The 14,488-nt window shown below is 44.1% G+C and overlaps 1 protein-coding gene across 4 annotated transcripts in view; it reads right to left on the minus strand.

Annotated features, from left to right (window-relative positions):
• Rubcn (rubicon autophagy regulator) overlaps positions 1-14,488 on the minus strand; it is a 58,592-nt gene that overhangs the window by 20,042 nt on the left and 24,062 nt on the right. For 2 of the 4 annotated variants that reach the window (XM_004671714.2, XM_045147574.1), the window contains exons 7-10: positions 13,438-13,986; positions 9,897-9,941; positions 3,609-3,724; positions 634-844 (exon numbers count right to left, since the gene is read on the minus strand). In XM_004671714.2, the coding sequence (XP_004671771.2) occupies positions 634-844; positions 3,609-3,724; positions 9,897-9,941; positions 13,438-13,986 (921 nt within the window). The remainder of the gene's footprint in view (positions 1-633; positions 845-3,608; positions 3,725-9,896; positions 9,942-13,437; positions 13,987-14,488) is intronic. The other 2 variants (XM_012952003.2, XM_045147575.1) reach the window with 1 other exon arrangement.

Here is a 14,488-nt window from a genome sequence, read left to right on the forward strand (position 1 = left end):
CATGCTTTTATTTCTCCCCCTCTCTCTCAAATAAATAAGTAAACTATATAAAAAAACAAAATAGAAGAGAAAGAGATCTATCACCTCTCCCAATGTCCCAATAAAAGGGGCCTGGCATGGCTTTTACTAGAAGTGAAGTTCTTCTTGCTGGTTTATTCCTTTAGAACGCTTCATGTAAAAAGGAGGTACTGCCCGGCGTGGTGGCGCACGCCTTTAATCCCAGCACTTGGGAGGCAAACATAGGAAGATCACCATGAGTTCAAAACCACCCTGAGACTACAGAGTGAATTCCAGGTCAGCCTGAACTAGAGTGAGACCTTACTTCAAAACAACAACAAAAAAATAAATAAAAATAAAGGAGGTACTGTAATTGGGAGTCATCTCTGGGATCAGTGGTATTAATTCTTACACTGGAAATCTATTTTGGAAGGAAGCTATTTCTGATGTAGCAAGCGGATGAACTGTAGGATGAATATTCTTACACTGATAGGAAAATAAAATTGAACAACACAGTATTATCTTTCCGACAGCACAGGAACCCTTGGCTGGGGTAAAACATCCAAGTGAGGACCAGAGGTGCATGCAGGGGCCTTTGTAAAGAAGCAGGATCGCAGGCATTCATGGCTAACTCACTGCCGTGCTCTGTCTCCTGGTACGCAGGGAGCAGGTTCATGGTGCGGATCTGCTGGCGCCGAAGGCGGATCTTCTGCTTCAGCTCCTGGATCTCTCTGTCACTATCTTCCTCCTCTACCTCCTCCTCTTCTAAGCACTGGCTCATCATATTGCATTTCATTAGCTCGATGGCAGCAATCAAGGACTCTGAGATACTAAAGTGGGCATTTTCCTGGAAGAAGAAGGGCACCGATTAAGTTGCTTGGCAAGGGCCTAGTTCAGTACTGAAACCCTTTCTTACGCTAATATGGGACAGCAAAGCCATCATGTCATTTCATCTCATGCTTCCTCTTAATGAAGACACCAGGGGAAATACACCTGTCTGCTGAAAGGAACCTGTTCTGGATTCTCTTTGCTCTTTCTTGCTGGCTCTGACTGTCTCCTCCTCTGTTCCACTTTCTACATAAAAATAAGAAGAAAATAAATAAATAAATAAATAAATAAATAAAAATAAGAAGAGAGGGGCTGGAGAGATGGCTTAGCGGTTAAGCGCTTGCCTGTGAAGCCTAAGGACCCTGGATCAAGGCTCGATTCCCCAGTGCCCACATAAGCCAGATACACAGCGTGGCACACACGTCTGGAATTCGTTTGCAGTGGCTGGAAGCCCTGATGCACCCATTCTTTTTCTCTCTCTCTTTTTCCCCCTTTCTGTACCACTTTATCTCTCTGTCTGTCACTCTCAAATAAATGAATGAAAATAAACCAAAAAAATATTTTTAAAAAAATGAGAAAAGGAAGCCAGGCATGGTGGCGCATGCCTTTAATTCCAGCACTTGGAAGGCAGAGGTAGGAGGATTGCCATGAGTTCAAGGCCACCCTGGGACTCCATAGTGAATTCCAGGTGGCCTGGGCTAGAGTGAGACCTTACCTCAAAACAAAAAAAAAAAAAAAGAGAGAGAGAGAGAGAGAGAAAAGAATGTCAGCTGGTCCGCCCAACACCCTCAGAGTTACACTCTTAGTTTCCACACCAACATAATGAAAGAAACCATGGTGAAAAAGTCATCACACTGGAGGCAGTGAGCAATTGTGGGAGAGAAACTTCTCAAGAGAGAAGGTGGTTCACAGAAAAGCCACAGCAGATGCTTAAAATCATAAGTTTCCTTAAAAGGGTAGGCTTAAAATAGTAACTATGGTACTGCAGAGATTAACGTGTTTACAAACCAGGTAACAGTTATATGCTTTCACAACACTAAAGTTCAGGCATCTGGCTTACATTATTATAGGCTTCAGACCCAACGCAACTGACAGAAATGTCATGGTAACTTAAAACAGCTAGGTGCAGACAGTCTAATTTTTTTTTCTGTCTCAATACTTTTAATCATTATGGACACTTTAGAAAATAAAGTCATGTTTAACTATGGCTATGAACAAAATACAAAACATCAGTAATTTTATTTATATATACAGAATCTATAAATATCCACAGCAAGTCCATGAAGCACTTCCACTGTATATATTAAATATATATAAAATGTTTCTATTCAACAAAACTAAGGTATTCACAAAAAGCTGCAGAAAACTCATGCAATTAATGAAAGTTGAAATTGATAAATTAAAAACAGTCTTCTATACATAATGTACAGTTCAGACAGACTAATTTGAAACTAGATGAACTCACTCTGGAGGCAAACTGGTCTCAAACTCACAGCAACCCCACCTTAGCCTTCAGGAGAGCTGGGATTAGAGGTGTGTGCCACCACACCCAGCCTATAGCTAACTAAACTGTTAAGGCCTGGGGAAAATGTGTCAACAAAGGTTAATAAAGTTCTTTGCCTAGTTCAAAGAGAAAAAGACTGAGAGGCAGAATGCCCAGGAATCTCAACTAGCCTCTTCTTTCAGTCATCTATTTGAGTCATTCTATGTTTTTGGGTTTTTGTTTTATTTATTTATTTATTTATTTATTTTTGGTTTTTCGAGGTAGGGTCTCACTCTAGCTCAGGCTGACCTGGAATTCACTATGGAGTCTCAGGGTGGCCTCGAGCTCACCGTGATCCTCCTACCTCTGAGTAAGGAGAGAGCTGCCCCAGCATACCTCAAAAGAGGCCCGACTGAAACTAAGGAAAATTGGCGAAACAAGCAAGGGTGTTTGTTGTTTTCCTGATGAACTGGATACCAGCACAAAGGGGAAGGAGATCAACACAGAAAAATCAGCTCCTATCAAATCAGAGAGCCAGAGCCTCAGTGGCCCCCAACACCTCAGCACTGAAGCAGACCAAAAATGAACCCAACACGGCTCAGGGAAATTTTGCAGAAGAGGGGGCGGAAAGAATGTCAGAGTCACATGTTGGGTCATGGTATGCAGAGACATTTATCGTACCAATAACCGTGGGCTAACTCCACAATGCATGACCCATTTATATCAACAACGAGGGGCCATTGGGAGGGGGTAGGTCATGGATGAGCCTAAACAATGGTACCAAACTGCCTATATTTGCTGAAAAGAAAACTAATAAATTCAATTAAAAAAAAAAAAAAAGGCAGGTGTGTCGGGCTGGAGAGATGGCTTAGCAGTTAAACGCCTGTGAAGCCTAAGGACCCTGGTTCAAGACTCGATTCCCCAGGACCCACATTAGCCAGATGCACAAGGGGGCACATGAGTTTGGAGCTTGTTTGCAGTGGCTGGAGGCCCTGATGCACCCATTCTCTCTCTGCCTCTCCGTCACTCTCAAATAAATAAATAAAAATAAACAAAAAAATTTAAATTAAAAAAAAGGCAGGTGTGATGGCACATGCCTTTAATCCCAACACTCTGGAGGCAGAGGTAGGAGGATCACCATGAGTTCAAGGCCACTCCGAGACTACATATGAATTGCAGGTCAGCCTGGGCTAGAGAGACCCTACCTTGAAAAACCAAAACCCCTCACATTAGAACAAATGACAACAAGCCCCTCAGGCCAGATCCCCAATGCATGAGCTCTTCATCTTTGATTCCTCACCTTCTCCAGGTCTGCACAGCTGCCAAAGTCTTGCTCAGAGAGGTAGCTGATGAGGGACTGTCCTTCTGATGGTCTTCGAAACATGCCTTCTCCTGAGCACAGGTACTGACCACTCTCTGTAGGAAAACAGAGTAGATCTAAAACTTATGATCTAACCATGCTTCCTCAAGATTTCTGAACATTTTAATATACACATGCTCTCAAGCCTTCCTAGGTATAAGGAATTAGAGGGTGAAAAGATGTCTATCTTCTAATGAAACTACCTGGGCCTTTAAGTGTCCCCAGACACTAAGCCACAGGAAGAGTGGAATAAATGGAGAGCCCAGAGACAAATCTTTTACTATCTACTATTTATAGATAATATCCTCTCTCTCCCTCACACTCCATTAAAAAGGAATAAAATTACGGCCTGGCGTGGTGGCACATGCCTTTAATCCCAACACTCAGGAGGCAGAAGTAGCAGGATCACTGTGAGTTCAAAGCCACCCTGAGATTACATAGTGAATTCTAGGTAAGCCTGAGCTAGCATGAGACTCCACCTTGAAAAACCAAAAACAAACAAACAAAAAAAGGAATAAAGCCGGGCGTGGTGGCGCACGCCTTTAATCCCAGCACTCGGGAGGCAGAGGTAGGAGGATTGTCATAAGTTCGAGGCCACCCTGAGACTCCATAGTTAATTCCAGGTCAGCCTGGGCTAGAGTGAGACCCTACCTCGAAAAACCAAAAAAAAAAAAAAAAAAAAAGAATAAAATTTTAAAACGCTGAAACGCTGTGCTAAGTGTTAGAAAAGGACACAGATGCCTTCTCTTATGCGTGATTTCCATGGGAACTTGTCTTCTGTCTGGTAACGACACAAAGGCCTACTGTCAAGCCCCCTGTTGCTCACTCAGAGGACCAATGCACCGGACCAAGAGACACACATGAGGATGACATCCAGAAGCTCCTCGGTGAGGACCAGGAGCAACACTGTGCGATGGTTAGCACAGAGGTGGAAAGTAGCAAACTGCAGGCGAGATGTCTGAGATGAGCTTCAAAGCTCGAAGCTGAGCAGGCCCAAGGGGACAGCAGAGACAACAGGTGGCTTCAGCCCTAGCTTTCCTAATGCTCACTGGCCACACTGCACACTCCACGTACAGAGAGCTGGGGTGCTGACTTCACGGCAGGGGGGAAACAGGCCTCTCAAGTTCCACTATCATTGGAGGAGTCTAGTGGCAGTGACCACCCAAGAAAGTGAAAATATGCTTACAAGGAAGCAACAAACAGGAAAGAGGTGGTACACCAAAGGTAAATAGCCCCAAAATACAGAACATGTGGAGGAAATGAGATGGAAAATCAGTGTACTCTAGGGGAAAGAGAAAGCACCATCAACAATGGAGCAACAGAGGCTGGAGAGATGGCTTAGCGGTTAAGGTGTTTTCCTGCGAAGGCTAAGGACCCATCTTCAACTCTCCAGGTCCCACGTAAGCCAGATACACAAAGGTGAGGCAAACACAAGGTCACACATGCCCACTAGGAGACACAAGCATCTGGATTTTGACTGCAGTGTCTGAGACCCTGGCACGCCAATTCTCTCTCTCTGTCTGTCTGTCTGTGCTCTCTCTCTCTCTCTCTCTTTCTCTCGCTTGCTTGCTTTCCCTAAAATTAAAAAACAATGGAGGGCTGGAGGCATGGCTTAGTGGTTAAGACACTTGCCTACAAAGCCAAAGCACCGTGGACTGATTCCCCAGGACTCACATAAGCCAGATGCACAAGGTGGTACATGCAACTGGAGTTCGTTTGTAGTGGCTGGAGGCCCTGGTGCATCCATTCTCTCTCTATCTGCCTCTCTGTATCTCTCTCAAATAAATATTTTAAAAAATGGAACAACAAAAATATAAAAAACAGCTGGGTGTACTGGTGTATGCCTTTAATCCCAGCACTCAGGAAGCAGAAGTAGGAGGGTCACCATAAGTTCGAGGCCACCCTGAGACTACATAGTGAATTCCAGGTCAGCCTGAGCTAGAGAGAGACCCACCTAAAAAAAAAAAAAAGAAAAGGAACATTAAAATCAAAATATGCTCATTTGGGCTACAGAGATGGTTTAGCAGATAAGGGACTTGCCTGCAAAGCCTGAGGACCCAGGTTTGATTCCCCAGTATCCACGTAAACCAGATGCACAAGGTGGTGCATGTATCTGGAGTTCATTTGTAGTGCCTGGAGGCCCTGGCACACCCAGTTTCATTCTCTCTTTCTCTCCCACAACTCAAATAAATAAATAAATAATAAAAAAACAATATTGTAGGGCTGGAGAGTTTGATTCACCAGGACCCACAAAGCCAGATGCACAGGTAGCATACATGTCTAGAGTTTGTTTGCAGAGGCTGGAGGCCCTGACATGCTCATTCTCTCTGTCTCTCTCTCTCTCTCTCTTTCTCTCAAATAAATAAATATAAGTAAAATACATATATTAAAGTAGTTTAGCCGGGCGTGGTGGTGCACGCCTTTAATCCCAGCACTTGGGAGGCAGAGGTAGGAGGATCACCATGAGTTCGAGGCTATCCTGAGACTACATAGTGAGTTCCAGGTCAGCCTGGACCAGAGTGAGACCCTACCTTGAAAAAGCAAAAAAGTAGTTTAAAAACTAGATTCATTTACCTCTCCTTTCTTCCTTTTCTAACCAAATGTAATACTAGCAAGTTGCAAATCTCTTGACAAATTAATTTAGGAAACAGTCTTCATGTGGCAACACAAAGATAGATATATTTCCAGCACTTGGGAGGCAGAGGTAGGAGGATCACTGTGAGTTTGAAGCCACCCTGACACTACATAGTGAATTCCAGATCACCCTGGGCTAGAGTGAGGACCCTACTTCGAAAAACCAAAAACCAAAGACAGTCACACTGGAATTTTTCCAGTACATTGTTGCTAAAACATATTGCTTTAAAACACTATATTTTAAAATGTTAGCTTTTGCCAATATAGCACCCATGCAAAACAGAAAGCACCTCCCTTCCAAATCTGAAACTGTGCAAAGGCTGTGGACACCAGAAAGGCAGATGAAAGGCACCTATATCCACAAAAAGATCCACACGTGCAAGAGCCCAAGGCACTGGGCCTTATGCCCTGGGAAGGGTGCCCCAGGAGAAACAAGATGACCACCATGTGATCATAAAGTTCCCCTGACCACAGAGTCAACCATGGCGAACACAGAAGACAGCGATACCAAGTCCATTGTGGATGTCAAGGCCAACAACACAGGCTGTGAAATGGATGTGCCAAAGTCAATGCCCTGGTCAGGCCTGACGGAGAGAAGTTACAAGCTTGGCTGGCTCCTGATTACAATGCTTTGGATGTTGCCATCTAAAGTGGGATCTAGGGGCTGGGGAGATGGCTTAGCGGTTAAGTGCTTGCCTATGAAACGTAAGGACCCTGGTTCAAGGCTCAATTCCCCAGGACCCACATTAGCCAGATGCACAAGGGGGTGCATGTCTGGAGGCCCTGGCAGTCCATTCTCTCTGTCTGCCTCTTTCTCTCTCTGTCTGTAACTCTCAAATAAATAAATAGGAAGGAAGGGAGGAGGGTACTTCATAGGTTGATATTGTATATATGTAAGTACAATGATTGTGATGGGGAGGTAATATGATGGAGAATGGAATTTCAAAGGAGAAAGTGTGGGGGGAGGGGGAAATTAACATGGGATTTTTTTTATAATCATGGAAAATGCTAATAAAAATTTAAATAAATAAATAAAAATGAACAAAAAAATTCTTAAAGTGGGATCTCCTGAACGGAATCTAGATGCCTGGTTCTAAATCCATGAGGTATTTTTCACCTTATTAAAAAATGTCAGGCCAGGTGTGGTGGCTCACGCCTTTAATCCCAGCACTTGGGAAGCAGAGGTAGGAGGATCACTGGGAGTTTGAGATAAACCTGGATTACAGATGGAGTTCTAGGTCAGCCAGGGCTAGAGTGAGACTCTACCTTGAGAAAAAGAAAAAAAAAAGTTAGCTGGGCGTGGTAGGCATACCTTTAATCTCAACATTTGGGAGGCAGAGGTAGGAGGATCGCCGTGAGTTTGAGGCTACCCTGAGACTACATATTCTAGGTCAGCCTGGGCTAGAGCCTACCTTCAAAAACCAAAACACAGCCAGGCGTGGTGGCGCACGCCTTTAATCCCAGCACTCGGGAGGCAGAGGTCCCGTGAGTTCAAGGCCACCCTTAGACTACATAGAGAATTCCAGGTCAGCCTGAGCTAAAGTGAGACCCTACCTCATAAAACAAACAAGCAAACGTACAAAAAAAACAAAGCCAGAAGATCTATATTCACTAAGTAATCAAAATAAAACTCAGAAAAGTCCTTAAAAGCAGTATCAAGACAATTCTGGAGAAGCCTCAAAAGCAAAGAAGCTCAGTCACCAGAGAAGGAAGAGAGTGAAGACCAGCAAGGCAGGCATGGGGCACATGCCCGGTAGCTCGGCACTCCCAAAGCTAAAGCAGGAGGGCTTCCATGGGTTTGAAGCCAGCCCAGGCTACATAGTGAACATAAGACCAGCCCGGGCTACTCAGCGAAACTTTGTCTCAACAAAACAAAACCCCAAATCAAACAGCAGTAAGAAAACAAAACAAAAGGAGGCTGGCAAAGCGGAAGGTGCCCATGAATAGGGTGGTGAGAGTGAGGAACAGAGACATAGTGGCTGGTAAGGCCCATAAAGAACAAGAAATGGATGCTCTTTAAAAGCAACACAATTTCCAGTGTCATGTCAGGAAAAGCACAAGGATGCCTCAGAAAGAGTAGTTGGCTCTGGGTGAGAAAATGATAAAGCCGTATCAAACTATTTCCCTCATAAGTAATGCCAACTTGTCAGGTGTTCCTTCCACAAATGTTACTTCAAGGGAAGTGATAATTTGGTGCTCTCCTTGAACATCAGAGCCTTGGCAGTAAGTTCTGCTCCTCACTAGTAAACAATGGGGAACTAGCAATCACTGTGACCCCTTCATGAGAAACCATGAAAGTAGAAGTAGAAGGAGTGCTGTGAGTTCAAGGCCAGCCTGAGACAACAGAGTGAGTTCCAGGACGGCCTGGGCTAGAGAGACCCTACCTTGAAAAACCACAGAAAAGAACGAAAGAAAGAAAGAGAGAGTGAGAGAGAAAGAGGAAGGAAGGACAGATGAACCTATCGTGAAAAAAGACTTCTGAGATCCCCAGTCAAACTCAGAACATACTATAAACTCCAACAGCATGAACTTGTATTTTTTTTTCTTTTTTTTAATTAAGTAGAAATTTTACATGGACTTAACTTCTTATAATATGTAGCTATTCAGCCTCTGCTTACTGAGCTTGCTACCTCCTGAGGCTACCCATTCATCTAATTCTTAGCATTTCTTTATATTCATTCAAAATATGTCTTCTTGGCCAGGCATGGTGGAGCATGCCTTTAATCCCAGCACTCAGGAGGCAGAGGTAGAAAGATTGCCATGAATTCGAGGCCAGCCTGAGACTACCTAGTAAATTCCAGGTCAGCATGGGCTAAAGTGAGATCCTACCTCGAAAAACCAAAAAATAAAAAAATTAAACTAAATTAAAAACTACCTTCTTACAATTTCTTATCTCCTTAAGTTTCTACAGATTTTCTTCCTCTTTAACTTTCTGTTTGCCAAGATAACAACCTCATGGCTTCTCCCAGGACCAGAAGGCCATGGTTCAACTGACATCTATAATAATCACCCCAGAAATTATATGCTCAGAATGGGACACAAATCTCAATTTGAAAGTCACCACAAAAACCATAGAAACAGACTTAAGTCACTAGGAAACATTCAGTGCCTGAAATGGAGTGCAAAGGGGAGTGAAGACAGGTGAAAGAAAAAGGAACCAGGGACTGAGACAAGCAAAAGAACATGCCAGTGTATCCAAGACCACGGAAAAGAAATAAAACACGTTCTGGTGTTAAATCAAGGAAAATAAGATAGTCTATGGTAAATATTCAGTTTTAAGAAACATTCTTCCACTGATTCATTACAAGACCTTAGACCAACAGCTGGCCTCAGTTTCCCTTAGGGCAAAATAGAATTGCTGAGTCTTGATTCGGCCTTCCAGAAGTGCCTGGAAGACTGAGGCATTTGGAAGTCGTAGGCAAAACAATTATCATGTGAAATACTGGTGTCATTTCACATATAGTTTCCAGCATCACAGTGAGACCTGCCTAGCCAGACTTGATTTGACACCAGACTGAAAAAGATGGTTTTGAAATAAACAAGGTCATCACAGAGGAACAGAAGGATGAAGAGGTGAAGGACCAGCTCCCAAACCTGCAATGGGATCTTCAACTATAATGGTGATATTCCTGGGGCCTCCTGCAGGTCAACACGCACAAAGGAAAGTCCAGACAGAACAAACAAGATTAGAGAAGAAGAAGGAAAACACGCCCAGTGTCCTTTTACCTGGTACAAGCGTTCACGTCTCCTAACAGGGAGCCCCAGGGCTGAAGCAGGGTGGACGACACTAAGGGGAGCAAAGCTAACCATGACCGTCGTTCCCTCAGTCTCCTGCATAGGTTTTCCCTGGCTCCCTCCCCCCTGTGCAGGTAATCATCGTTTCTGGAATCCACATGAATTCAAGAATGGGGCCGGGGATGGTGGGGATATAGCTCACTAGAGCTCTTGCCCGTCACGAACAAGGTCCTGGGTCCAGTACTCAGAACCACTGAATAAAAGGGGTACGGACAGAGACGTCTATGTGCTCAAAGGCCAGTGATCTGTAGTGCAGCAGATATCAAACCTGCAGTAGGAAATGCGACAGATGGATCTCCCCCAAACACCCTTCACATGTAAGAAGGCTCATGGCAGGATAGCCTTTGATTTGGAATATTTTTTTCTCCTAAAGAGTTTTAGTTAATCATATCAAATTCTTTGTGGGGGGGAAATAGAGTTAAATAACTGTATCAGGCTGGAGAGATGGCTCAGCAGTTAAGGCACTTGCCTACAAAGCCAAAGGAACCAGGTTCGATTCCCCAGGACCCACATAAGCCAGACACACAAGGTGGTGCATGTGTCTGGGGTTCATTTACAGTGGCTGGAGGCCCTAGTGTGCCCATTTTCTCTCTCTCAAATAAATAAATAAAATATTAAACCAAGAGTGGTGACACACATCTTTAATCCTAGCATTTAAGAGGCAGAGGTAGGAAGATCACTATGAGTTCAAGGCCATCCTAAGACTATACAGTGAATTCCAGATCAGACTGAGCTAGAGTGAGAACCTACCTTGAAAAACTAAAAATTAATTAATTAATTAACATATTTTTTTAAAGTCATTCACAAGGTTTTAGTTAAAACTCCCTTAATTATTTTTTGTTGTTGTTGTTGCTTTTGTTTTTTAATTTATTGGGCTGGAGAGATGGCTTAGCAGTTAAGGTACTTGCTTGCAAAACCTAAGGACCCAAGTTTAATTCCCCAGTACCCACGTAAGTCAGATGTACAAGGTGGCACATGTGTCTGGAGTTCGTTTGCAGTGGCTGGAGGCCCTGGTGCACCCATTCTCTCTCTCTCTCTCTCTCTCTGTTGTCTTTCTGCCTCTTTCTCTCTCTTGCCCTCAATAAATAAAAATAAAAAAGATATAAAAAATAAAAAAAAAGATATAAAAGCTGGGTGTGCTGGCACATGCCTTTAATCCTAGCATTTGGAAAGTCAAGGTAGGAAATTGAGTGAGTTTGAGTCCACCCTGAGACTACATAGTGAATTCCAGATTAGCATTGCCTAGAGTGAGACCCTACCTCGAAAAACCAAAGAAAAAATTTTTTTTTAAATTAAAAAGCCCTTTTTATTGATACTTTCAGATATGTGCATAATGTATTATGATCACGATCCCCTCCCAATACCTTTGTTTGTCCTCCTTCCCCATCCCCCTTCCACTGAATCCCTGTCTACTTTCACTTTCATTTTTTATTTTATATATATTATCCCCTCATCACTACTCCCCTCACCCTGGGGGTCCTCCTCAGTGGGGTTATGGTATTCACTGTGGGGTCATGAAGGCCTCAGTCAGTCCCTGAAGTGTAGCAGGGGGACCATGACTTAAGAAATTACCACCCTTTCTGTGGCTCTTACAATCATTTCACCCCCTCTTCTGCAAAAGGTCCTTAGTTTTCAAGACATCAGGCAGCTCCAGTTGCTGAAAGGAATCCCTTTTTGTCTTACTAAATATGTTATTTTTATTCATTTATTAAAGAGAGAGAGAGGGCTGGAGAGATGGCTTAGTGGTTAAGCGCTTGCCTATGAAGCCTAAGGACCCTGGTTTGAGGCTCGATTCCCCAGGACCCACATCAGCCAGATGCACTAAAGGGTGCACGCTTCTGGAGTTCATTTGCAGTGGCTGGAAGCCCTGGTGCACCTATTCTCTCTCTCTCTCTCTCTGTCACTCTCAAATAAATAAAAATAAACAGAGAGAGAGAGAGAGAGAGAGAGAGAGAGAAAGAGAGAGAGAGAGAATGGGCACACCAGGACCTCTAGCCATAGTAAATGAACTTCAGACACATGTGCCACCTTGTGCATCTGGCTTACATGGATCCTGGAGAATTGAACCTGGGTCCTTAGGCTTCACAGGCAAGCGTCTTAACTGCCAGCTCCTAAATATTCTACTTTTATATTTTATATCTAGGCTTTGTGCACAAAAGCCAATGTTGTACTTGCTGTAATGGGATTCTACTACAAATGACACCCAAACAAAACCTGTCAAATACCACTAACTCAAGAAAGATGATGGCAAGGAGATGGCAAAAGCAATGAGACCCCACCTTTCTCCACAGCTAGGTCTGCTCCCCACCCTCAGCTAATGTTCTATGAGGGAGGGCCTCCTTACCTGACTCTCAGTCTGAATTAATGAGGCAGCAGTCAGCCCCAAATGCTGGGTTACAGGTCACACTGTCCCATACTCACTAGTCATAATTAGGAAACCCTATCATTAGTCTGCTTCTCTCATATTGGTCTTACATCCTGACCAGACTTCTAAGGAATCACAGGAAGAGGAGGAAATTCATGAGCTTACTTATAAAACACTTTAATACTCTCCCTTAGTCTGAGAGGTACTTTTATTTTTAATTTTTGTTTTTGTTTTGTTTTGGTTTTTCGAGGTAGGGTTTCACTCTAGCCCAGGCTGACCTGGAATTCACTATGCAGTCTCAGGGTGGCCTCGAACTCACAGTGATCCTCCTACCTCTGCCTCCCTAGTGCTGGAATTAAAGGCATATACCACTACACCCAGCTTATTTTTAATTTTTTAAATATTTTATTTCTTTTACTTGAGAGAGAGAGAGAGAGAAAGAATCAGATAGAGACAATGGGCACGCCAGGGCCACCAGCCACTGCAAACAAACTCTAGATGCATGCGCCACCTTGTACATCTGGCTTATGTGGATACTGGGGAATCAAGCCTGAGTCCTTAGGCTTTGCAGACAAGCCCCTTAAGCACTAAGCTATCTTTTTGGATTTTTTGAGGTAGGGTCTTGTTCTAGCCAGGCTGGCCTGAAAGTCACAGAGATCCTCCTACCTCTGCCTCCCCAGTGCTGAGATTAAAGGCATGCGCCACCATGCCCAGCTAAGAGGTAATTTTAAAACATAAACTGTAATGAATCCCTCTATCCTCTGAGGCTCAGGTGAAGGAATCTAGGAAAGCAGTTAGTACCTAGCATTATAAAAGGGAGCAGACTGACTCACACTTCTTCAGGACCAATATTGCATTATAAGCTCCATTATAGATCAGAATGTTAAGTCATCAGAAACCTAACTTTTCTGTCACCTGCAAAGCATCCAGAACAAACCCTCCCTCCCACCCTGAGCTGAGGACAGCGGCGCTCACCTGGGGCTCCTCTGGAGGCAATGCTGGTATCTGAATGGGAGCGGATATGACTCTTCTTCGTTCCGCTGGGGACAGTGACTGTCTGCCCTTCTGAGAAGCTTGACCTGCGAAGGACACCGGCTGGGTGACTCTGCCTACCTGACTCTTGGTCTCCTAAAGAAGCAGCAGCAGAATTCAGCTTTTGGGAGCTGCTGGAAGAGAACAAATTAGAGCTGCTACTCTCGGTGCTGCTGCTGCTGCTGCTGCTGCTGCGACTCTGACAGCGTGAGGCCCGGGCGCCGGGGTCTGGGTTGCCGATGGCCAGGTACTCGGGCCCCTCACTGGCATCTCGCGGGGAATCATTCTGGCTGCTGACCCAGGAAGCCTCCATGGGGCTGGTCAGAGTGCTGGGACTCTTCTCGTTTAGGGTCAGTGGGGAACCCTGGGCTAGTGTAGAGTCTGAAAGCAGCAAGGCTTGGACAGTTTGGTTCTCTGCTGGTGAGAGGTGTTCTCTGCCTTCTTGAGGTTTCCGAGGAGGGCCAGAGAGTGAAAAGGAAGTAGATCTTCTCTCTAGGATATAAAAAAGAAAAGCTAAGAGGAGAGAAAGGTGAGCTAGGGCTCACTGGTACTTAGGCAGATCCACAGCAAGAGTGCCTAGGATACGCGCTACCTAAGGAAAGGTAAGTCAATTCAAGCGAACAACTACTTAGAAGCATCTGAAAGAATGGCTTTACTGCTTTTAGGCATGCATCCTTCATGGGTGACATTAATAATAATACAGACCTCGTAGGGCTGTTTTAGGGGTCAAATGTGATAATATAAGCAAACTGATTGTTAACAAAGCCTAGCATGCTGTAGGCACTCAATAACATTAACTATTATTGAGAAACATTATTTGCGATGTGGATTAGAAGCACCAAGAGAATCTAAAACCATCTCTTTCCTCTATTACTTCAATGATTCTACTAAATTATTTTACCATAGCTGCAATATAACTTTCTGGTCTTGGGTGTGGTTGGTGTGTGTGTGTGTGTGGTGTAGTGTGTATGATGTGTGGTGTATACACAAGTGG

The sequence above is a fragment of the Jaculus jaculus genome, chromosome 4 (genome assembly GCF_020740685.1).
Source record: "Jaculus jaculus isolate mJacJac1 chromosome 4, mJacJac1.mat.Y.cur, whole genome shotgun sequence".
NCBI lineage: Eukaryota > Metazoa > Chordata > Mammalia > Rodentia > Dipodidae > Jaculus > Jaculus jaculus.